This window comes from Schistocerca cancellata, chromosome 4 (genome assembly GCF_023864275.1).
Source record: "Schistocerca cancellata isolate TAMUIC-IGC-003103 chromosome 4, iqSchCanc2.1, whole genome shotgun sequence".
NCBI classification, from domain to species: domain Eukaryota; kingdom Metazoa; phylum Arthropoda; class Insecta; order Orthoptera; family Acrididae; genus Schistocerca; species Schistocerca cancellata.
In genome coordinates, this window is record NC_064629.1 from 471,367,240 (window position 1) to 471,394,261 (window position 27,022).

Here is a 27,022-nt window from a genome sequence, read left to right on the forward strand (position 1 = left end):
AAAGATAAATATAATAAACTAAAACAGAAATTGGAGGAAACAGATAATTAAAATAAGTAATAAGCGTTTTTAAATTAAAAAAAAAATCACCAGATAGAACGAACAGATCAGAAAAGTAAATAAAATAAGATAAAACAGAACTGGAGACAGTCACACTCAAACCAAACACCGCGCTGTCATGACGTCACACACAACACCGTTACGTCACGGGTCAAAGCCGACGCGTGGGATCGGACGCTTCTGTCGACCCCAAAACTGTGCATAATTTGAAAGAAAAATGTGCCATATCCACATGGCAGAAAAAAGTAGCTATTCTTACCCTTGCACCTTCCAGCTGGTCTATTGACTACACTGCAAAGGAATTCAATGTTTCTACATATATGGTAAAAAGCTAGGAAAATAAAAGCAACCCAAGGAGTGCTTCCACAGCTTCAGCAGGCTCAGGGTAAGCAATTGAGTTCAGAAATAAAGGTGCTAGTGTCGGAGTTTTATGAAAATAATGACTACAGCCGAATAATGCCTGGAAAAAAAAGACTACGTAATGGCGAAAATGGGAAATGTACGTGTACAGATGAAAAAAAGACTGTTGCTATGCAACATATCAGAACTATATGTAGAATTCAAGGAAAAGTATCCCAATACCAAAGTACGTTTATCATCTTTTTTCAATCTTCGGCCAAAATGGGTAGTGCCTGCAAGGGGCACACACAATGTTTGTGTATGTGAGACCCATCAAAATGCTAAGCTGATGTTTGCTGCTATAAAGGATTCTGGTCTGGATTACAAAGGTGCAATGAAGCTGCTAGTGTATGACATCAGTTCCTACCAGTGCATGATACACAGGTGTGAAAAGTGTCCTGGTAAGGCAAATCTTGCAGAACACATGAATAACAAACTGTATGGTGAACTCATTATGGATGACGAACTTGTTTCTTATAAACAATGGACACACATGGATCGCACAAGTCTTGAAACAAAGCAAAGTACAGTGGAATGTTTTGTTGAAATGTGTTGTCAAAAAACGGACAAACTGACCACACACAACTTTAAAGCAACAGCACAATCGGCTTATCTCCAGTTTTGTAAGGATAATTTGAAACAAGATGAAATTATAGTAATACTAGACTTTTCTGAAAATTATGCATTTATAGTTCAAGATGCCATCCAAGGATATTATTGGGACAACAGTCAAGCAACTCTCCAGCCATTTGCGATTTACAATATAGGTGAATCAGGTGATGTGTCTGTCATGAACCTGTGCGTTTTTAGTGTCTGTTTAAGGAAATACGGAAGCGTCCGATCCCACCCGTCTGCTTTGACCCATGACGTCACAAATATGGCGGAAACAAAAAAAAACACACACACTTTCCACAAGAAGCCTAATGACACTAACGGGACAAGCGCGGGAAATGGGGTGTTTTGGGTGGGGGGCAAACTAAATATAAACAAATTTAGACGCCTTGCGTAGATACAACGTTTAAGTGAAGACAGCCATGCATGAATACCCACCCAACTCCCCAGGGGTCGTAACCCCTGCAACCCATAGAAGATAAAGATGCTTCAGTAGCTGATTAGTGTTTTTTGTCTTTTTAAAAAAAAAAAATCTCACGAGACAGAATGAACAGATCAGAAAGTAAATAAAATAAGATAAATGACATTCTCACTGTCATGGCATATGTGAAAAACAAGTTGTCTCACATACATTTTGCGAAATACTTCAGTGATGGGGCAGCTAGTCAGTACAAAAACTGTAAAAATCTCAAAAAATTATGCATGCATTACCATGATTTTCAGATTCACGCAGAATGGAATTTTTTCGCAACAAGTCATGGTAAAAATGTATGTGATGGTATTGGTGCCAACATTAAGCGCATGGCATCATGAGCTAGTCTGCAGCACCCTACAGAAGGTCACATTCTAACACCTCTTCAATTATTTACCTGGGCACGGAAAAATACCTCTGGTATACAATCATTCTACGTTTCAAAAGATGAGGTGAAATCAGTCGAAGAGTTGCTAAAAAGCAGACCAGAACACGTTAAAACTGTTGCAGACGCAAGGAGCCATCATCACTTCTCTCCAAAAGACACTGACAATGTGCGGATGAACAGACTGTCCAGTTATACCTATAGGTTCATGCACAACACGTCTTCTCAGTGTGTCTGACTCAGGATTCAGAAGTAAAAGCAGCAACATACTACCAGGTTGCTATGTTATTGCTGTTTATGATGACAAATGGTACTTAGGATGTGCTGCAGAGTGCTGTGAAGCAGAAGAGATGTATTTGTGAACTTCATGGCACCAGCAGGACCAGCAAGATCATTTCATTGGCCACTTTGGCAGACAGGTGTTGTATTCCTTTTGAACATATTCTTATGAAAGTTCCAGTTCCTACTACAGTGTCAGGAAGACAGTACAATTTGCCACTCAATGTACAGAGTACAGTAGCTAAAGTGTGGGAGAACTTCTGTTTGAAGCACAATTGACTGGTTTTTAGCAGTTAAGGTGCAGTAAACATTAATGATAGGTTGTGTTAATCTGTCTATATGTTGTTGCTTAGTGATTAAACAGTTGTGTGAGAGGATAAGAAGAGGCAGAACAGTTTACGATATGTTTTTACAAAATTGTGTTGTAGAACAATGGCCACATCACAAAATACATCTGCCAACTTCCATTGTAAACAAATGTCTTGCAATACCATGGTGAAATTTTGAGATATATATCATTATGGTCTACTTATGCAGTGGGAGAAATTTGGTTTGGATACCATTTGTCCCTTTTGTGCTACCACACTTCGAAAATCCATGTTTTTCAGGTAATTTTTCAAATTTTTGTAATTTTGTGTGCATGTGACTCGTTTGTGTGACTGATATGGGCAAGATGAGTTCTGTGAGTGTTTAGGCCAAATTAAGCTTACCACAAAAAAAAAAAAAAAAATAAATAAATAAATAAATAAATAATTATACCCTTTTTGAGTGAATTATATTTGGCATAGAGGGCACCTACAAAATGTACCTTTTAACGTATTACATTTTTTAAATCACATTTTGGAATTTTTTATTTTCCCTCAGAAATATGTTGTTGGTGTTTTTATTCATGGAGGGTGTTCTCTAAATGGATGTTACTGGGTTGTAAAAATTTCACTGGAATGTGTGGAATAGTTCCAAAGTTATTAAGACCTGAAGTTGGGTCTGAAGATAGATTGCCAGATGTGGGTTGCAATTTTCGGGTCACACCACCTTCTTTCACGAGTCATAATTCTGGAACTAATTGGCAGGGGAAACTAAAACTTTGTACACGAGTGTTCCACACATGGTAGAATTAGTGTACTGAATTTCAGTCAAATCTGAGACTATGAGCTGGAGCCCCTGGTTGAACTGACAGGGAATGACCCAAAAGTAGGCTGTATATCAATTTCTTCAACTGTTGTACCCACTAAAGTTTCTTTATATGTTGGCCTAATATATCTAATTTGAAACTAAATTTAAAAATAAACCAACTTTATTTAATTAATTATTAAATAACAAAATATTAAATAAAATAAACCAATTTTAACTAAAAATGTTAAAATTAAAAATTAGTTCAAAAACAAATTTTATCTGTTATGTTTGAAGTGACAATAACTACAGATGGATGGACACAAATCCAAGAATTTTCATCATTAAACCAATACCTGAAGCTCCTTGAGGCAACAAGAATAGAAAATGACTTATTTAATACATTCTATAAAAGAGAGGTTTGGTTTGATTTATAGTGTAAGTATCGAAATGAAACAAACTCTGAAATTTGGTAGTAGCAAGATAAATCTATTATTCACAAATCATAAATAACTTTACTGTGAGGAAGACAGGAATATTCTACAACCATTTAAAAAGTAATCATTACTCTTACACACAGCATGTAAATGAGACTGGACTAGTTAAAGCTTCCACAAACATCCAGTAGGCCTACTGCTATACCAGTTTGAAATGAGAAGAAACCTTATTTAATTACACAAATCGCATATAGCAAAAAATTTCTCATGGTCACACTATGATGAATAGGTTACACAGGTAAAGTTTCCTTGTTTCTTTGTTTTTATTCAGAAAAATGATAATAATCTGTTCGTTTCATCCTTTTAGAGAGTTTTATAAGTAATGGGAGAGAACATATAGTAAATTGTGGAACCTTGGCACTATGTTTTCCCTTAAAGCTGTGGTTTCTGTAACGAAAAGTGCGTTAAATATGGATGAATGTACCCATCTGCCTGAGTTTCAAATTCGCTTGTCATATCAACCATGACTTCAGGTGATGGGTGCGTGGTGCGGGAGAGCACTAGCACACTCTAGCCGAAAGCGACTTAAAATTATTGCTAAAACATGAATACAGCTTACACTGCCAAGATTTACGGTGTGTTTCTGGGTTATCTGTGGTGTCCATCTTCTGCTTCGACGCGGTGCTTTGCTCCTTGTGATCTGCCTCCATTATCATTCCCCAAGAAGTGTACACCAAAACAATATTTGTCACAACATCCACTGCAAAACACGAACTTTTGTCGCTAAATGACACTTCGCTTTCTTATGTCCGTCTACACATTTCGTACCGAACTGGAACCGCATCCTTTTACCCAATACTCTATTTTTAAGTGAAGACTAATTCCATTTCACAACACGACGCTAACTATATATATCACTTCATTCTAACTACCTGTACCTTAACGGCATTGAACGCTTACAAAAACAATAACGATAAATAAATTAACTGTCGCCGCATCGCCTTTCATATGTTTACTTTACAAACTATCACTGACTTTGCAACACAGCAAAGATTTTACTACATGTACACTGTACAGTTAGCAAACAGATTTCGCAAAGCAAAGTCAATCTACCATATATACTGCAAAGGGAAGTAATTAGAAGCTCACAATCAACATCGGAATTTTTCTACAGCACTCTGTAATCTACCACGTTCTAAACAAGTGGCAAAATTATGGAAGACGAAAAATGCAATCCCTATGAGTTGCAGACGATGTGAATCAACGGTGAAGTCCTCTGTTATTCCATTCAGTTGACGACCATTGTAAATCGGCCTTTATGCTACCTAGATGAAGAATAATATCTTGGCCCAAAAGCTCAGGGAAGACACTCCAATGTCGATTCGCAACTGACCGAACATCAAAAGAATTCCATATGACATTTGGAATGGCGTCATTAACGTAAGTTATCAACGGAACGGAACGCGACGCCAGCGCAAAGGTTTCTCTGGAAGGAAGTTTTGGCGTTGGCGTTGGTTGGGAGACTGGCGTCGTCTGCTAACATCGGAAGCTATCTTTTACCTCCTAAGTTCTCTTATGTAGTAGTTTTGACACCTGACTAAAATTCAGAAGTGCGTTTGCCATTTGGCTGAAATCGGAAAGCGGTCACGGGACATCCCTCTCGAGCGTGGTGCGATCTTTGTATCGACCGACAATTTCACGAAAGCGTTCTTAAGGACACGGTCGCAGCTAAAAATTTGTGCCAAGCACGACTATAAATATAATTTTTTCTCGTTTCATTAGCAGCAATTATATGTTCTGTTCTTAGGTTCCCATCTAACTACACCCTCAAAAAAAGACACATTCCGGAAAAAACAGTATGGATGACAAGCGAGAATATAAATGTGACTACCCCTCGTTTTATTCGCGGCAATTTAAGCTGCACTCTTAGACTCCTAGAAGGAAATCATAAAAGCCAATGGACGGTGGCTATTATGTCACATCAGGCACATCAAAACATTCCACAATGCATTTCAAGTAGCGGCATTCACACTGGACATCACGTCATGACGCGGCACAAAGTCCCCCGGGAACGAAATTTCGATGGGTGACGTCATCGTGCTTTGTTGGACACATGACTCACAGCTCATATCATCCTGATGCGCAGCCAGGGCCGGCCTTAGCCATCCAGGTGCCCCGGGCGAGTCGTCCAGTTGGCGCCCTTTATTGTATAAATAGCGTACCTGGCAGTGCTTTGCAACACGGTATTTGACTGTTTTCTAGAAATCGTCTTAAGTGGTTACTGGCGTCATCTTATGATCATAACATGGTTTTTTCCATCGTAAATTTGAGTATTTTATTTTTTTAAATGGAAATGAAATCCAAATAATCTGAAAGCCCGCTAAGACGCTCCATGTGAGTCTTGTGTAGCCTGTGACGTCAGTCCAGCATGCTGCTGTCGCTGCCGTAACAGTCAGTATAGCAGTGATATATTGTTTGGGCATTCACGTTTTGGGAAATTGTCTAAAAATATTGCTTAGTACTGCACTGTACATCTACAAAAACTCCAGAAAATTGTTTTTGCGTGTTCCAAACAAAGAAAAGATGCGTAAAATGTGGTTGAAACAGGCTCGTATATCCCAAATATTTCTTTTCTTTTCTGAAGCACCCCTGTACTAAAGCGAACAAAACAAAACAAAAATTATTCAAATTGGTCAAGCCATTTCTTTGTTTTGGTGAGACTAACACACAACAATTGATTTTTATATATAGGAGGTAATATGTATAACGAAAAAACACTAATTTTGAATTGCGTACCATATTTTTATTGAATTTAATATAACTGTAAGCCATAAACCTATATTTTCTGTCAGTCATCTGAACACAAAACATATTACGCCTAATGAAAAACAATTATAAACAACTAAAATTTTACTTTTCTCGCTTTTCTGTCGGCAAAGTCTCTGATCAGATTAGCAAAGTCCAGGTTTTCTGCAACTTCATTTTCAATGGACAGTGAGGCCAAACTGGTTAGTCTTGTTTGAGACATTGTAGACCGCAAGTACGTTTTTATCAACTTCAGTTTGGAAAAACTGCGTTCGCCGCTTGCGACAGTCACTGGTATTGTTAGCAAAATACGTAACGTTATCCAGATGTTGGGATATAACTCTTGAAGATTATGCTTTTTTATGAAGTTTAAGGCTTCAATAGGCGTTGCCTGGCTGTCTTCGAAATAGTGTTGCAGGCCTAAAATTTTGTCGCACAGCAAATTTCCATCAATATCTAACTTCATGTTGACAGTTAACTTTTCTTGTAATTTAGAACAGCATTGTATTAGTTCTTCTTTATTTTGATTTTTTTAAATGTCAAACAAGAAACTCCACGTCGCAGAAAATTCTTGCATCTGTTCAAATCTTTCTTTCATAGATATGTGCACGGTGTCCAACAGTGCATTGAAAAACTCTACTTTAAACTTCTTTTTTGGGTCAATTATTTGATCATCAACAGCCTCTTCCCCCGGCCTGCGTTTAATACGTCTTAATCGCATTTGTGGTTTAAATGATGGCTGCGTATCAAGATCCGAAGCCAGTTCAGTTGCTGTTACAATAGCTTGTTCGAAACCTGTTTGTCTGTATGTTTCCAAATAAGAGCAACATTTGTCAAGGATTCCCATAAACTCGACAAAGTTGATTGTGGGTGACTGACTTGCTTTACTCACAACGTTAATTTGAAACAGAACATCATACCATGTCACGAGAGAAACAATGAAGCTGAAGTCTTTTAATTGTCCTCCTAGTGTTGTCGCTTCGTGTGACACCGCATCATCGCTTTGTTCAGTAGCATCGGCCAAGGAAACCAAAGCGTCATGCATTTCGCATAATTGATAACGGACCGCTTTGACGCTATCAATTCGAGCTTCCCAGCGTGTGTCACTTACATTTTTCAGGGTGTATATCTTCAAATGGTCGGTCAAAATTTTCCATCTATTTACCGATCCAGCAAATAGATTAAACATTTTTTGTAACATTCCGAACAGTGTCACGGATTTTACTGATGATTTTGCCGCATCACACAATACCAAATTATAACTATGGCATCCACATGGCACAAAAAAAGCTAGTGGATTTAACTTCTTAATTCTGTTCTGGACGCCTTTATTTTTCCCCTTCATGTTCGCGCCGTTATCGTAGCCCTGTACTCTGCAGTCATTAATGTTAAGGTCAAGATCACTCAATGTTTTTAAAATGCTTTCTGTGAGACCTTCACCGGTTGTATCATCTATTTGCAGAAATGAGATGAAATGTTCTTTTACACTTGCGCCATCCTCTGTTATGTCGGCGCATCTTAAAGTTATCGAAAGTTGTTCTTTGTGGCTTATATCTGGAGTACAGTCAGCTATGATTGCATAATACTTTGAACCCTTTATGCGGGATACGATTGTAGACATAACGTGTGATGCCATGAGTTCTATTAATTCATTTTGTATATTTTTGCCGCAATAATGGTCAGCCAAATCAGCACTCAATGCCAGTCTGACGTGCTCTTCCATGATTGGATCAAACTTTGCCAATAACTGTACAAGACCTAAGAATTTTCCATTATTTGGGGTAAATAATTTATCTGATAACCCTCTGAATGCCGTATTATTTTCAGCCAAATACAAAGTAATGTGCATCAATCTTTGAAGCACATTGCTCCATCGTAAACTTTCTTTAGAAATTAGCTTTTGTTCTTCCTTGTCAATAGTTAATCCAGCTTTAAACCTGATTTCAGCTTCAGTCCATTGAGTAAATGCTTTTTTGTGGTTAGGACTATTTTCATGCAGTTTCAGAGCTTCACTTAAATGTTTCCAATTTCTGAAACCCACAGTGGTAGTCAAATTAGTAGTTGATTTTAAATCAAACAGTCGACAACAAAAGCAAAAGACACTGTCGTTTGATACAGAATAAACTAGCCACCGTCGTCTGATAGTTTCTTCGTTTGATAGTTTTCTTGTGTAATGAGTTGAAGAGAAATGAGGCCCATTTTCATCTTTTGGAAAGTTATTTAGACATACTTGTGAGGGTCCACATATTATAATGCGATCTATATCTCTAGCATTAAAGAAACATTGTATTCTTTTATAGCAAGAACGTTGATACTTTCATCAACCACAGATGTCATGTGTTGATTTTGACTTGGAGAAATATCAGAGGATTCATGCAAAGATGTACTGCGCTGGTCAATTTGATCACCTTCAATAGGTGATTGTATATTTTTTGTGTATAATTGTTCACAGTCTGAAGAAATATTTGCTGATACATGGACTTTTGATTCAATATCTGAAGTATTTGCCTTATAATTTCCTTTAAGGTACTTATAAATATTCATGTGCTTTTTAGTTTCTTCAAGAACTTTTTCTTTTTCAGCTTTTCTTTTCCGATTTCCTGAACCAGAAAGCTTTTTTTTAATCATTTCCTTCTCTTCTGGCATGATTTAATAATTTGACAAATTATTGCTTGGACACTGCTCTATTTCGCGACCACAATATTCGATCTATAACAAATAAAGAAATTCACCTATCAGTAGACGTAACTAGAAAAAAAACCTGAACTGAAAGATAAAAATGTTTTTCGCACTTAACAGAAAATTAAAATGTTGACACAGTCACGACACTCGTTTCACTCACAATTATTCAGCCACGAAAACATGACCGCTGCCTCCGACTCTTACTGACAATTACTGACATGCGGGTGCAAATCGTAGCGCTCCCAACATATGCAGTCTAACAAACATTGTGTGGCGCTGTATTATTTCAGTACGTTAGGGGAGAATTCTCTATGAATGAAGTGCACGCATTGCATGATCTATTAATTAATGTACATGAGTCATTAAGTCACAAATATTCGATATAAATACATTCGTATTAATTAAATCATAATGTAATGTATATTTCACAGTCTGTATTTTCTTTTACACTCCTGGAAATTGAAATAAGAACACCGTGAATTCTTGTCCCAGGAAGGGGAAACTTTATTGACACATTCCTGGGGTCAGATACATCACATGATCACACTGACAGAACCACAGGCACATAGACACAGGCAACAGAGCATGCACAATGTCGGCACTAGTACAGTGTATATCCACCTTTCGCAGCAATACAGGCTGCTATTCTCCCATGGAGACGATCGTAGAGATGCTGGATGTAGTCCTGTGGAACGGCTTGCCATGCCATTTCCACCTGGCGCCTCAGTTGGACCAGCGTTCGTGCTGGACGTGCAGACCGCGTGAGACGACGCTTCATCCAGTCCCAAACATGCTCAATGGGGGACAGATCCGGAGATCTTGCTGGCCAGGGTAGTTGACTTACACCTTCTAGAGCACGTTGGGTGGCACGGGATACATGCGGACGTGCATTGTCCTGTTGGAACAGCAAGTTCCCTTGCCGGTCTAGGAATGGTAGAACGATGGGTTCGATGACGGTTTGGATGTACCGTGCACTATTCAGTGTCCCCTCGACGATCACCAGTGGTGTACGGCCAGTGTAGGAGATCACTCCCCACAACATCATGCCGGGTGTTGGCCCTGTGTGCCTTGGTCGTATGCAGTCCTGATTGTGGCGCTCACCTGCACGGCGCCAAACACGCATACGACCATCATTGGCACCAAGGCAGAAGCGACTCTCATCGCTGAAGACGACACGTCTCCATTCGTCCCTCCATTCACGCCTGTCGCGACACCACTGGAGGCGGGCTGCACGATGTTGGGGCGTGAGCGGAAGACGGCCTAACGGTGTGCGGGACCGTAGCCCAGCTTCATGGAGACGGTTGCGAATGGTCCGCGCCGATACCCCAGGAGCAACAGTGTCCCTAATTTGCTGGGAAGTGGCGGTGCGGTCCCCTACGGCACTGCGTAGGATCCTACGGTCTTGGCGTGCATCCGTGCGTCGCTGCGGTCCGGTCCCAGGTCGACGGGCACGTGCACCTTCCGCCGACCACTGGCGACAACATCGATTTACTGTGGAGACCTCACGCCCCACGTGTTGAGCAATTCGGCGGTACGTCCACTCGGCCTCCCGCATGCCCACTATACGCCCTCGCTCAAAGTCCGTCAACTGCACATACGGTTCACGTCCACGCTGTCGCGGCATGCTACCAGTGTTAAAGACTGCGATGGAGCTCCGTATGCCACGGCAAACTGGCTGACACTGACGGCGGCGGTGCACAAATGCTGCGCAGCTAGCGCCATTCGACGGCCAACACCGCGGTTCCTGGTGTGTCCGCTGTGCCGTGCGTGTGATCATTGCTTGTACAGCCCTCTCGCAGTGTCCGGAGCAAGTATGGTGTGTCTGACACACCGGTGTCAATGTGTTCTTTTTTTCATTTCCAGGAGTGTATTTGGAGCGACCGGTAGTTTCTGTTGTGAACGAGAGATGGCGCGGCTGCATGGGCTCTTCTTGTTGCAGTTCTTGAAACAAATAAGAGAGGCGCTTTGGTAGAGCCCGTGCTAGCCCGCGTCAAACATGGATGGTTGCAGACAATACGAAGATTGTATTCAGCATAATTTCTCTTCTGCTACCCCGAATTCATCGCGCATTCGTGAGATTAGTGACGTATGTTGAATGAGACTGAATAATATTTTAGTTTCGCGAAATGGGTGATTGTAAATTGTAATTTTTTTTTTTACATGCGTTTAGTACGTGGCGCCCCTTGGTCCCCGGCGCCCTGGGCGACCGCCCGGGTCGCTTCACCCTGCGCTGTGCGCAGCCATGGTCTCAATACCCATAATTCGCTTCGTCGTGCTTTTCTTAGATTGTTGTTTCCGTAGGTGATTTCCGTTGTTATTCTATGTCTTTGTTAGTCCCTTTTTCTTATTCGTTTTATGTTATTTGCAATATACTGTAAACATTTTATGTAAATTGAAGGTGGAGTGGGATAAAGGAAAGGAAATGGGAGGAAATTATGATATCAGCTGCATCGGGATTGTATTCGGAATCAGCGACAACGAATCAAAATATATGCTGTACCGCGACTCAAACCCGGGATCTCCTGCTTACTTGGCAGCTGCATTAACCACAGCGCCATCCGCACACAGCGTTTATCGCAAATGCACGGACTACTCGGCACTCTCCCCGACCGGTTCACATTCCTATCCAGAGGCACCTGTCCACAGTTAGCGTCCAAGTCCTCCACAATTTATTCCTGCAGGAGGTTGGACGTAAAGGTGCATCCACACTGAAGTTAGCAGCATCATTGCCCATTGAGGCGAATCAATTACATGAATGTGTGGTGCCTGTTTTTTCGGACAATTCAAGCGAGAGCCCATTGGAGGGCAGGGTGGAGGTCTGTTGTGTTCTCTCAGGGAAGTTGGTTCTTCATCGGTGCCAGTGATGGCATTGTGTTGGACAGAAGGAGGCCAACTGAGGGCCTGCAACTAACCTGTCTGTGTGCTAGACACACTGGACTTATACCTGGGGTTACGGTTTGAGGTGTGACTTTGTACGACAGCAGAAGTACTCTCGTGGTTATCCCACACACACTACCTACAAATTTGTACATCAATCTGATATTTGACTTGTGCAGCCATTCACGAACAGCATTCCAGGGGATGTTTTCCAACAGGATAGCGCTCACCCACATACCACTGTTATAACCCGAAATGCTCTACAGAGTGTCTACATGTTTCCTTGGCTTGGCCTGCACAATCGTCAGATCTGTCTCCAATTGAGTACATATGGGACATCATCAGGCAACTCCAACAACATCCACAAACAGCATTAACCATAGCTGTATTGACCAACCAAGTGCAACTGGCATGGAACTCCATCCCACAAACTGATATCTGGCACCTGTACAAGATAGTGTATGCAAGTTTGCAAGCTTGCATTCAACATTCTGGTAGCTACACTGGTTATTAATGTACGAGCATTTCACATTTGCAGTGGAGTATCTCAGGCTTACATAACCTGTGATCTTGCAATGTTGATCACTGACGTATGTTACTTAGGAAAATGTCCTCCAGAAATTTCATTTCTCTAAATTAATTATTTTTTGGTGCTGCAATATTTTTTTGTCAGCGTAGTTAAAGCTTAGGTAAAATGTTAGAGGAGATTGTAGGTTACACCTAGATTACGTGGAATATGCGAATTTGGAACTAAAAATGTTTGTTAATAAAGTAGATGTAACCAGTGATAGTTCAGCACTAACCAAGTAGAGCATGGACCAGGAGTCGTGATGGAATCAGATGGTTCAGGTTTTCTGCCGTTATAGGAGGGTGTGCTGAAAGGTAATGCCTCCGAATTTTTTATTCCGTTCCTAATATCAGGTGAGATATTATATGTCCCCGCTTCGCGGGCGCAAGTTGAAACCTTCTACTGCTAGAGGGCTCAGAGTTGCAGCTTGTGACATTGCAATGCATGACTTAACTATTTCGGTGTGTGAGAAAAGCATGCTGTAATCGAGTTTCTAACCGCAGAAAACCTGGCTCCAATTAAAATCAATAGAAGAATGAAAGCTGTGTACGATGACGATTGTATCGACTTCAGGCGTGCCGGGAACCGTACTGTCTAGGGCGTCTTGTCACGGTTCGAGGGGCTCCCTCCGTCGGAGGTTCGAGTCCTCCCTAGGGCGTGGGTGTGTGTTGTCCTTAGCGTAAGTTAGTTTAAGTTAGTTTAATTAGTGTGTAAGCCTAGGGACCGATGACCTCAGCAGTTTGGTCCCATAGTCCTTACCACAAATTTCCAATTTTGTATCGCCATCAGAACTGTGCCACGTTGGGACAATTGTGCACGCACATAATGAAGAATACTGCGGTGCTAACCTCAACTTGGCCCTATCCGAGTTTCATATGTTTCCAAAACGTAAAGATTGTTCATCAGGTTTGTTTTATTTCAAAAGCTATTTCAAAAGCTATTTTAGCCCGACGGCCTTGCCGCTGTAGTAACACTGGTTTCCGTCAGATCACCTAAGTGGTGTCGGGCTTGGCTAGCGCTTGGATGGGTGACCGACTAAGTCTACTGAGCGCTGTTGGTATCTGGGGCGCACTTAGTCCTTGTGTGGCCAATTGAGGAGCTGCTTGACTGAGAAGTAGCGGCTCCGGTCACGAAAACTGACAACGGCTGGGAGAGCCACATGCCCCTCCATATCCGCATCCAGTGATGCCAATCGTCTGAGACCGACACGGCGGTCGATCGGTGCTGTTGGGCCTTCCGACACCTATTCGGACTGAGTTTTAACATAAGAAATTCGGAGGCATTAGTTTTCAGCACACTATCCTATTATGCATGACTAACCCAAAGCAACATTGTGTCGAGGTACCACACGGACGCGAGATGATCATTAGACATCATATCATCAATTAAACGGTTCCAGGTCTGCTGGGATACAGTGCACATAACAGCAGTAAATCTGCAAATGATGTCTAGAAATTCGTTACTATGGGAGAATGTGAGAGGAAAGCATTTTCAAAGGTGTATTGTGAGCAAGAAGGTAGCCCAGGAAATAGTCTCTCTGGGTAGATAAGTAAGAAATGTATCATGGGCACAAGATGGTAGCTGAAAAACGACTGCTACCCAGGAAGTAGGTCTGCAGTGTTAGAGAGCTTACGAAGGAAGGCCACTTGATTACTTGTATTCTCTCGGAATGAGAGGTATCTTTGTGTTGAAATACTGAGGTTCATTATAAAGAAATGTGAGGGATAGGATGATGAAGTGTTACATGCATATTGTGAGGTTGAAGTTTGTGAGTTGCGTTAGTCAGTACTATTAAGAAAGTGACAGTGGAAATGCTACCTCCAACCCCTTTACTCTGCAAATAGTTTTCATTATTCATCAGATCAAAATACACGAGCTATACAGGTCAGGCAGCGCCCGAGTATTTCGACGTCAGTGCCAGAAAGCGCGCGATATTTTCTCTTTAAATGCGGGATACATTTTAATCTTCTTTCCTTCGTTGGGGATCACAGCCATATGGAATTTTTTCAAAGAAATTTTTGCCATTTGACTTCTAATTATTCACTTTTTCATATAATCATGATTTCGGCCTTTGGAGTCGTTCTCCCGCGCACATATCATACAGTATATGGCATAGAATTTCTATGATAGAAACAAACGGTTACTACGTATTTGAAAAGATTACTTACATATTAAAATATGTCTGACCTTTCTGTTACACATCATCGTTGGAGAAAAAAACATATTTCTGGTCTTACAAACCAGTTGTTGTATTACAGGATACGAGCACATACGAATGTAATTGTGCATAATTAGAAACTATTAACATACAGTGTGGCGTATTTAACAGCTTGTACACTGAAGCGCCAAAGAAACTGGTGTAGGCATGCGTATTCAAAAACAGAGATATGCAAACAGGCAGACTACGGCGACAACGCCTATACAAGACGAGTGTCTGGCGCAGTTGTTAGACCGGTTACTGCTGCTACAATGACAGGATATCAAGATTTATGTCAGTTTGGACGTGGTGCTACAGACGGCGCACAAGCGATGGGACAAAGCATCTCCGAGGTAGTGATGAAGTGGGGATTTTCCCGTAAGACCTTTTCACGAGTGTACCGTGAATATCAGGAATCCGGCAAAACACCGAATCTCTGACATCACTGCGACCAGAAAAAGATCCTGCAACGATGGGACAGCGACGACTGAAGAGAATCGTCCAACGTGACAGAAGTGCAACCCTTCAGAAAACTGCTGCGGATTTCAGTGCTGGGCCATCAAAAAGTGTCAGCTTGCGAACCACTCAACGAAACATCATGGATATGGACTTTCGGAGCCAAAGGCCCACTTGTGTACCCTTGACGACTGCACGACACAAAGCTTTATGCCTCGCCTGGTCCCGTCAACACCGACATTGGACTGTTGATGACTGGAAACATGTTGCCTGATCGGAAGAGTCTCGTTTCGCATTGTATCGATCGCATGGACGTGTACGGGTATGGAGACAGCGTCATGAATCCATGGACCCTGCACGTCAGCAGGGGAATGGCGCAAGCTCTGTAATGGTGTGGGACGTGTGCAATTGGAGTGATATGGGACTCCTGATGCATCTAGATAAGACTCTGACAGGTGACATGTACGTAAGCATCCTGTCCGGTCCGCAGCTCGTGGTCTCGTGATCGCGTTCTCGCTTCCCGAGCATGGGGTCCCGGGTTCGAGGGATTTTCGCCTGCCTCGAGATGACTGGGTGTTGTCCTCATCATTTCATTATCATTCATGAAAGTGGCGAGACTGGACTGAGCAAAGGTTGGGAATTTGTACGGGCCCTATAACCGCGCAGTTGAGCGCCCCACAAACCAAACATCATCATCATCATCATCATTCATGTCCATTGTGCATTCCGACGCACTTGGACAATTTCAGCAGGACACTGCGACACCCAACACGTCCAGAATTTCTACAGAGTGCCTCCAGGAACACCCTTCTGAGTTTAAACTGTTCTGGGCTACCAGATTCCCCGACATGAACATTACTGAGCATATCTGAGATGTCTTGCAATGTGCTGTTCAGAAGATATCTCCACCTCCTCGTACTTACGGACTTATGGACAGCCCTGCAGGATTCATGGTGCCAATTTCTTCCAGCACTATTTCAGACATTAGTCGAGTCCATGCCACATCGTGCTGCAGCACTTCTGCGTGCTTGCAGGGAGTCTACACGATATTAGGCAGGTGTACCAGTTTCTTTGGCTCTTCAGTGTATATCCATGTGACCTGCGTTCATCACTTCTGTTCATCAACTGACGCTGACATACGTCAAAACAGTGGCAGAGATTGGAACAAAGCAGCACCACTGTGTGAGCCACATGATCTTTGCTTTATCACAGGTATTGCCAGGAAAGGGTTGGTGGATATTTGTTTAGCTAAATGCTTGACACGTCGTTGTAATACACTTTCATAACAGTCTCCTACAGGTATATACTGCAATAATAGCAATAATCCATACGCAGACTGTAAATACAATGATTTCAGATGCACAATAAAATTTTGGTCTAACAATGATCGCATGGCTGAAGTATTATAAAATCGTAATTCACTGACTCATGGAGAGTCACATGAAATACGTCACACCTGTGCAATCAGTTGCACGACCCACCTGAAGTGGCGGTCTCACATCTGTATCCTCTACACCAACTGCGGCCTCGATCCCCACACCCCCTGGTGTCTCCTTTCCTCACCACTCCCCGCCTGCTGACGCGCCTCTACCGATGTATCTCACCCTCCATCCATCTCCACACTCTCCATCCCTTCTCCTAAAGAAACTTCCAGAGTCTCCCTATCCCATATGATGTGCGTGGCCCCAGTATTTATCCTTCCTTCCAACTCTGACTCTCCTCTTCCTCTCCTCTACTCCCTAGGGCTCACTCTCCTTTCCCTCCCCCTCTACTGCATCCTCTCTCCTATTCCCCGTGCCCTTCTCAGTTGTTCTTTCCTTCCTAGATTGCTCGTTTCCCAGCCTCCCCGTCTCCTGCCCCTTGGTGTGCTATTGGCTCCCCCACATTCCGCTCCCTCCAGCTCCCCCTCCTCCACAGCCACACCTCATCTCCCTTCTGTTTCCCTCCTCTCTGGCCTCCCCTCCCTTGGCAGGTCCTTCCAGTTTTAACCCAGTTACTCTCCATTGTGCTTTGGTGCTCGCCGATGTGATAAGAGAAATGCAGTGAATTTTAAGTGTCGTCGTCCTGTGTGTCTTTCATACTGGTACTGTGAATGCTATTTTAATCGTGCTCCCCGTGCAGCCAGTGTATATGTGCTACATCCTCGTCGAATGCCATTTTATCTATATGTGGATTTTGTGTAAACGTGCCTCGTCAAACTACTTTTTTGTGTCTTTTAATTTCCACTGTTTCTCCTTCTCTAGTGTCAACTTCATCTTTTATCCCCAATTTTGTGTAATTGTTCTCCTGTGATATTTTACACCGTCTCTAGGCTGAAGAGCGGCGAACTGTGCTGCTGCCAGCTCACCGCTTCCCACATGGGGTGGGGATATGAAATACAATAAAGAAAGAAAGTGAAGTGGCAGGACCGCCAAAAAAACTCCGAAAATGAAAGATCCTGAGCCAGAACTGCTCGAAAGATCCTGAGCCAGAACTGCTCGATGACATTCTCTACACATTCCTAAAATACGAAAGTCCCTACAACAGAACACGACTGTTGGGTTGAGGGAGAACGAAGAGGGGGTGGAGGGGGGGAGTGGGTAGCAAGGGGATGGACAGGTGACAGTGTCAGGGCTGAAGGGACTGAGGGAGAAGAGTACAGTTGATGGCAAGTGGTGAGGTGTTGGGGTCGCTGCGCGAAAGAATAGATTTGGGAGTGTGCATGGGGGGAGGTGGGAGGGGGAGGGAGGCAGAACTATCTTAGATGCCTGACCATAAACTTCAATATTACACGAATGTCATTAACTTCATATTGGTGAACACCTACCACTTACAGCATATGAAGAGCTGAACCAAACGTAAAAGTTTCTACATACATTTCCAAGACAGCACAACAGTATGCTACACCCTGTACCTTAATCTGATAGAAGAGAATTTTCCAGGTTTTTCTTGCAGTTACTGGAAGTATGTGGTGTATATAGTAGGAGGATGTGAGAGATGCGAATTTTGGCGTGTAAATACTAGGTGGGGCAGCTAGCTGATAAGATGCTTTTCTGCACGCCATTGCTTCCCCACGATATGAAATAATGTAGCTGCTAGCAGGACTAAAAGGGACTTGGAGAGTGTGTAAATAAGGACGTAGAGACTCAGTAGTAAGCCAAGTGCTGGTGTGGTCAAAAATAAGTGGAAATAATGTAAAGGACCAAGTGTCTCTATCAGTGAAGTCAAAAATTTAAAGTGTAACTACTTGCAAATAAATAACGATCAGCAAATTACGTGACTTCACATGGCCAGTCTTTAGGATGTTACTACAACTGACCTACTGCCCATTACGCCAGACCCCGGCCATTGCTCAGTTGCAGATGCCGCTGAATGGCCCATGCAACCAGCAGGGAGCAGCTGCATTTAAATGTGCCCATGGCCAGCCTGTGGTGTGTGACCAGCTGGGTAACGTAGCTGCATCCGGACTGCGCCATCCGCAGCCTTGGAATCATTGGCATACCATGTCGCTGTCGCCACTGCTGCCTACGGGCTGCGATCCAAGGACCGCTGCGCGACTGCACATGACTCGTCGACCAACACTCTGCCGCTGCCTGGAGCAGCAGGGCCAAGGGCGATGCTACTGTCGCCGCTGACGTCTCAGTCCAGGCGTGCCTGTCAAGCCAGGTCAGCATGCCAGGACGTATTGTCCACGCTCCATGTCTTGCCCGCCTGCTGCTGCAATACCGGAATATTACGAGAGACACCGGACCAAACTAGAGAAGAAGGCGTCCTCAGAAGACTATATAAGTTGGAGAAATTAATAATGAAAAGTTTTATGGTCACCGCTGATTTGTCTGCAGCTTCCCCACACATCACACCTGACTTCCAAACATTCTACGAACTGCACAACGCTCCGACCTGAGCAAATAGGTTTCAATCTTGTTTCTTCGTTGCCCCTTCGAACCATTACAGTAGACAACCGCGAAAGGCAAAGGTCCCGAGTTCGAGTCTCGGTCCGGCACACAGTTTTAATCTGCCAGAAAGTTTCATATCAGCGCACACTCCGCTGCAGAATGAAAATCTCATTCTCGAAACAGGTCTATAGTTTCACACCTTTTCTAGATTTTATTTTTTGCGAAGTTGTTTCACTTTCAAACTTTTAAGCATTGCCAGTAATATAGGACATGCAATGACGAAAAAAATCGCAACACCAAAAAATAATTAGTAACACAATTTCAGGAATATGTTTGTCTAGGTAACATACTTCAGTGATTAACAATGCAAGTTGACAAGTTAATGCAAGCGCGATATAAACCATTGCAAATGTGAAATGCTGGTACATTAATATCCGGTGCAACCACCACAGTGTTGAATGCAGGCATGTAAACGTGCATGCATTGTGTTTCACAGGTGTCAGATGACAGTTCATCGGATGGACTTCCATGCCTGTTGCATTTGGTCAGTCAATGCAGGGATGTTAATGCTGGCTGTGGATGACACTGAAACTGTCGTCCAGTGATGTCCCATTTGTGCTTGATTGGAGGCAGATCTAGTGATCGAACAGGCCAAGGAAACATGTAGACACTCTGTAGAGCATGTTGAGTTACAACAGCGACGTGTGAGCGAGCGTTATCCTGTCAGAAAACACTTCCGAGAATGCTGTTCATGAATGGCACCTTAACAGGTCGACTCACCATACTGACGCACAAATTGGCAGTCAGGGTGCATGGGATAATCATGAGAGTGCTCCTACAGTCATACGAAATCGCACCCTTGACTGTTCAAATGGTTCAAATGGCTCTGAGAACTATGGGACTTAACATCTGAGGTCATCAGTCCCCTAGAACTTAGAAGTACTTAACCCTCACTAATCTAAGGACATCACACACAACCATGCCTGAGGCAGGATTCGAGCCTGCGACCGTAGCAGTCGCGCGGTTCCAGACTGAAGCGCCTAGAACCAATTGGCCACACCGACCGGCCCCTTGACTGTAACTCCAGGTATAAGTCCAGCGTGTCTAGCACACAGACAGACTGGCTGCAAGCCCTCAATTGGCCTCCTTCAAACCAACACACGGCCATCACTGGCACCGAAGTAGAAACAGCTTTCAACAGAAAATACAGCAGATGTCCACCCTATCCTCCAGTGAGCTCTCGCTTTACATCACTGAAGCCACAAATGACGGTGGTTTGGGGTCAGTGGGATGCACGCTACAGAGCGTCTTCTCGGAGCTATCCCTGAAGTAAACGATTTGTAACAGTTCGCTGTGTCACTGTGGCGCAAACTGCTGCTCAAACTGTTACTGCAGATGCAGCACGATGGGCCAGAGCCATACATCGAACACGAAGGTCTTCCCTCTCCGTAGTGCCACGTGGCCGTGTGGGGCCCGGTCTTATTGCGACGTTCATTCTCGTGACCACAACTGCCAGCAGTAATGTACGCTGGCTACATTCCTGCCAAGGCTTTCTGGAGTACTACAGAAGGAACACCCAGCTTCCTGTATATTACACGGCCTCCTTCAAACTCAGTGAGGTGTTGATAATGGCGTCTATGTTGCCTTAAGCCACTTGACAAACATCAACTCACCATGTCCAATCTCAAAGGTAACAAAGGCTAACGAAAATTACAGCGTGCATTTAAAGCATACCTGATCAGCATCCTAATTGTGGCGCTACTAGTGCCACTCTTATGCGACTGACATGAAGTACGCACAACTCCTTCTCTGTGTTCGACTTTTTCCCGTCAATGTAGTTACAAGATAATGAGAGGTTCCATGCCCTCTTCGCATGTCGCCTCTCATTTTCATCAATTTTATTAATGTTTTATGTCATTGCACGGTGGTAACAGGCCGAATAAGGTTATTGTAATGAGAGTATTTTTACTGAGAGCTCAAAATACTTTTCACTTGGTGACACAAGAAATTAAAGCAGTCATCGCGAAAAAAACTCGACGAGATAAAGAGTATAGACCCGACCGAGCACGAGGAGCTGCGCAATATCTTATTAGAAAATACGGAAGTATTCCTACCAAAGACTGGATCCATAAAGAATTTTCTGTATGAGTTCAAGGTGCGCCCGCACAGAAAGTTCTTTGTGCCACCTTATGCCATACCAGTGGTTTATAGGGAGAGTGTACGAAAAGAAATTACCCGCATGTTAAGAGAGGGCATAACAGAGACAGCGAGATCGACATATAACAATCCTTTGAGAATTGTCGACAAGGCAGATGGGGGAATTCGTCTCGTGCTAGAATCGGCAAATAAACACGATCATTGATCCTGAGATGGATCGTCCTGAAAGACTAGAGGAACTACTACAAAACTTTGATGGGGTATCAGTATTCAACTCTGTTGATCTGAGATCCAGCTTTTGGCAAATTAAATTACATCCCAACTGTAGGAAATACATTGCATATCTGGCATTTGGGAAGTGTTTCCAATTTCGTCGACTGCCATTCGGTCTAAACATCTCATCTGCCGCATTTATTAGGGAACTAGATGGGATTCTCAGTGAAAATCTAAAAAGACACGTCACCAGTTACATAGATGACCTATTAATAGCGGAAATATATTGGAGACAGCACAATGCAGTCCTCAAAGAACTGCTGCAAACCTTCAAGGAGTTTGGGGTTACATTGAATATTGAGAAATCGAACTTTGGAACGTCCTCAGTGAATTTCCCGAGACACATTATTACAGGTGACGGCATCACGCCCAACCCCGAGAAAATAGAAGCCATAGCGAAATTTCTGAGACCAGGGAACAGAAGACGGCTGAGAGGATTACTCAGAATCATACAATCACTTCATTCACGTGAAAACACAGAGCTGTCCCCGGATGAATCAATTAACAGGAAAGGAGGTTGCTTGGGACTGGGTCGAAACATCGGAAAGCGAGTTTCTGTCACACAATTTTCTGTTATTCCAAACTTGTATAGCGCGCGGAAAGAACGAACACCTATATTTTTCCGTACGAGCTCTGATTTCCCTTATTTTATCATGGTGATCGTTTCTCCCTATGAAGGTCGGCGTCAACAAAATATTTTCGGATTCGGAGGAGAAAGATGGTGATTGGAATTTCGTGAGAAGGTTCCGTCGCAACGAAAAACACCTTTCTTTTAATGATGTTCAGCACAAATCCTGTACCATTTCTGTGACACTCTTTCCCATATTCCACGATAATACAAAACGTGCTACCCTTCTTTGAACTTTTTCCATGTACTCTGTCAGTCCTATCTGGTAAGGATCCCACACCGTGCAGCAGTATTCTAAAAGAGGACGGACAAGAGTACTGTAGGCAGTCTCCTTAGTAGATCTGTTACATTTTCTAAGTGTCCTGCCAATAAAACACAGTCTTTGGTTAGCCTTCCCCACGACATTTTCTATGTGTTCCTTCCAATTTGGCCGGCCGCGGTGGCCGTGCGGTTGTAGGCGCTCCAGTCCGGAGCCGCGCTGTTGCTACGGTCGCAGGTTCGAATACTGCCTCGGGCATGGGTGTATGTGATGTCCTTAGGTTAGTTAGGTTTAAGTAGTTCTAAGTTCTAGGGGACTGATGACCACAGCAGTTGAGTCCCATAGTGCTCAGAGCCATTTTTGAACCTTCCAGTTTAAGTTGTTCGTAATTGTAATACCTAGGTATTTAGTTGAATTTATGGCTTTTAGATTGACTGATTTATCGTGTAATCGATGTTTAACGAATTCCTTTTAGCACTCTTGTGGATGACCTCACACTTTTCGTTATTTAGGATCAACTGCCAATTTTCGCACCGTTCAGATATCTTTTCTAAATCGTTTTGAAATTTGTTTTGATCTTCTGATGACTTTATTAGTTGATAAACGACAGCGTCATCTGCAAACAACCTAAGACGACTGCTCAGATTGTCTCCCAAATCGTTTATATAAATAAGGAACAGCAAAGGGCCTATAACACTACTTTGGGGAACGCCAGAAATCTCTTCAGTTTTACTCGATAACTTTCCGTCAATTACTACGAACTGTGACCTCTCTGACAGGAAATCACAAATCCAGTCACGTAACTGAGACGATATTCCATAAACACGCAATTTCACAACAAGCTGCTTGTGTGGTACAGTGTCAAAAGCCTTCCGAAAATCCAGAAATACGGAATCGATCTGAAATCCCTTGTCAATAGCACTTAATAGTTCATGCGAATAAAAAACTAGTTGTGTTTCACAGGAACGATGTTTTCCAAACCGATGTTGGCTGTGTGTCAATAGACATCTTTCTTCGAGGTAATTCATAATGTTTGAACACAATATATGTTACAAAATCCTGTTGCATATCGACGTTAACGCCAGGCGCCGATCTTCTCGCACCCAAACACAGCCCAAGAATTCTGCATTGCCACCGACAGTTCGTACTCGGGTTTGGGTGTAATGATTTTCCAGGATTATGTCGAAGCAGGGAACCGGATCTGGAAAACTATCCCATCGGGAACAGAGTACTTTCCAAAAGTGAGAGGAACTATTCGGTAACAGAGTTGGAGGCATTGGGAATAGTGTGGACATTTGAGAAATTTAAGTCCTTCTTGTCCGACAGGAGAACCAAGGTCTACACGGACTACAAGGCACTGGAATTTCTTCATACTGCACGAACTCAACCACGAAAGATTGATAAGGTGGGTGACATATTTGCAGCAATATAATTGCACTATAGAATATATTCCACGTAGTCAAAATCTTACTGCAGGCGCTTTGTCACGTTCGCCGATAGGACTAGAAAGTAGTACAAACGAGGAAGTTGAAGGAAGCCACTACAGTTTGTACTACACACAGAAGGTGGCATTTGAAAATTTCGTGACATGTAGTATGAAAGACATACAGAGGGAACAGGACAAAGATCGTGACCTCGTAAAAGTAAAACAAAAGTGAAAGGACAGGAGTCAAACGGTCATTAGACAATTCTACCTCTTAAGAAAAGGTATACTTTTTCATCAGAGTGATGTGGGAGACGTCGATAGTGCCTGTGGGTTCCAGAATATTTAATCAATAAGGTGGTGTGGCATCCCCACCTCATTTACGGACATTTCGGACCATGGAAATGCTTCCTGAAGCTCAGAACACTATGTCACTTCAGGAACATGGAGCGAAAGATCAGATTCGTTATGTGGTGTTGGTGTGTGAAGGATGCTATGGTCAACTGTTTTTTTTTTCGTTTTTTTTTCGCTCAGACAACTGCGTGAACACAGTAAAATTCGTGGCCTTAGTGAAAACATTGTTTTTTTTGTCCCCCCCCCTTCCCCAAACTTTATTTCAGAGACTAGAAACTGGAAATACAATGTCAACTACATGTATATAGTTTTGTTTTATAGCTTCCAGTGTTCTTTTTTTATATACTTGTTCATGATAAAGATATCCTGGTTCCTTATCATCATGTCAGTTTGGAACAAGATATTTTATTGTGATGTTAAATAATCTTCGATCACACAGGTATACTTATAAAATTTCTGTTTATTTTTCTGTACACTGTCTCTCTCTATCTCACTTACGTTGTTGCCTGTCAAGTGTCACTACATGTACAAATTTCTTGTGTATGTGCCAACAGTTACAAAATGTTATACACAGTAATAGGCCACAGTTACATGAGAGTATTTTGGTTTGTTTTGTGTATGTGAGCGGGATAGTTCCGGTTACAATTCTGGTTAGTGGCGAATGGACAATCAGTCAATCAATCACTATATATAAAAAAAATCATCCTTTCTGTGCAGGGAAATGGCGTGAGTGTGGTTAAACGTTTCAACCATGAAGCATAGAAATATTGTTTGTCTTTTTGGCTTTATGCAGAAGTATATGTGTGTTTGAGTTGGGCATCAGTAGCTAATTCTTAAATGTTATCTTAATGAAAAGCTTGCAGATGCAATAGGTCAACGTTTTATTGCAGCTTCGAGCTTGGCCTTCTGGCATGTGCTCAACATTTGTATGTGGCATGAATGGCAGTGAGTTTCCTGAGGGTGAATCTGTGTTGGGTGTGACTTATTCGTCAATGTGAGTAAGATGTTGGCAAAGTCATAAAAAATTTCACCTTTCATTTTATCGCCATTTTCCAATTTAATCTGCCAATTAGCTGTGACATTTTGGAAACTGTTCAGACAGATTCTTTTTGAGTGATTGACGCACTACCTCTGTCAAGTGAGCCAACCACTACCAAAAATAATCTAAAGTGACTGGGGGGTAATGAGAGGTCCCATGCCCTCTTTCGCATGTCACCTCCCATTTTCATCATTTTTATAATGTTTTATGTCATTGCACGGTTCTTGTACTGAGAGTATTTGTACTGAGAGCTCAAAGTACTTTTCACTTGATTCCTATGCATTTCGGGTTACTTCCCTGGGTGGCCTGGGCGAAGCGAGCATCGGAGGACGCGGCACACTGCATTTCCGGTTGAGGCCTGCACTTCTGAATACTGAGAGAGTCGTGCATCAATAGGCTTAAGCACCTGGTGAAACGACTGACGTCGGTCGAGTTTCGCCTATTGTATGCAGGCGAAACGACCTGCGAGACGTCTAAGTGTCGCCACAGTTTATGTGTTTACCATTCCAGCAGGTCCCGGAACGAAGACTGCTGGCACCGACTGACTGCATTGTCCTCATAATTCTGAGAATACTTGTGGACTGTGCCCTGCTGGGTGCAACTGTCTGGCGCAAGATAACCAGTGGTCTAGACGTTTTCATAGCCGGTCAAATGGCAAGTTCAGTGCCCTGGTCAACTTAAACAGAGGCTAGTAGACGTCATAACGCCCTGCTCGAAATAGGAGGAAACAGTCGCTGTTGACGCGAATGATGTTCTGAGACAGCGTGGGGGGATTTTGGAATCAGCACTGAATGCTGATTTGCGGTTTTCGAGAGTAGTAAGGAGTTGAGCAATGTTCACTCCTGCGATGCGCGGCCGCAGGGATTCGGGATCTGATCTTCGTTGGAGACGGATGGTCTTGCGATCTAGTCGCACCATTGCGGCAGAACTTACAATTCTCACACAACCTTCGAGGCCAGTGGTTGAAAGAGAGTTGTTGCACTGTGGAAGTCGGCGCCTGTATCATCAGAACGCTGCCTACCAACGACGTGCTGCAGATTTCAGGTCTGGTACAGTATTTTTCGGCTTCGGCATTGTAGGACCTATCGTTTTTATACTGAATCCCTCAGCAGCACGCGCGCTCTCTCTGCCACAAGCCCACTTGCTTGTTTCTCCATGTTGTAATGGACTGACAAGACAGCCAGTCCACAGTGACGGGTAACCGAAAGGCACGCGTACACACACGCCGACTGGCGTGAAGTCTGGAACAGGATACGTAATGAATGCTAATAAGAAAAGTACGTAGCTTCTATAATACTTAACTTTACTTCATCCTTGTGGTACATCGCTATTGTTAATACAAGTGAGACTCTCTCCAGATATGGTTAATGGCGCCTTGCTAGGTCGTAGTCATGGACTTAGCTGAAGGCTATTCTAACTGTCTCTCGGCAAATGAGAGAAAGGCTTCGTCAGTGTAGTCGCTAGCAAAGTCGTCGTACAACTGGGGCGAGTGCTAGTAAGTCTCTCCAGACCTGCCGTGTGGTGGCGCTCGGTCTGCGATTACTGACAGTGGCGACACGCGGGTCCGACATGTACTAATGGACCGCGGCCGATTTAAAGCTACCACCTAGCAAGTGTGGTGTCTGGCGGTGACACCACACATGTGATCCCATTTGAGCTCTCACTACTAATCGCG

The 27,022-nt window shown here is 43.1% G+C and overlaps 1 protein-coding gene across 1 annotated transcript in view; it reads right to left on the reverse strand.

Moving 5' to 3' along the window:
* LOC126185116 (formin-binding protein 4-like) overlaps positions 1-4,765 on the reverse strand; it is a 198,774-nt gene extending 194,009 nt beyond the window's left edge. The window contains exon 1 of the mRNA XM_049927934.1: positions 4,374-4,765. Within this exon, the coding sequence (XP_049783891.1) occupies positions 4,374-4,470 (97 nt within the window). The 5' untranslated portion in view covers positions 4,471-4,765. The remainder of the gene's footprint in view (positions 1-4,373) is intronic.
* Positions 4,766-27,022: the final 22,257 nt, after the last annotated feature.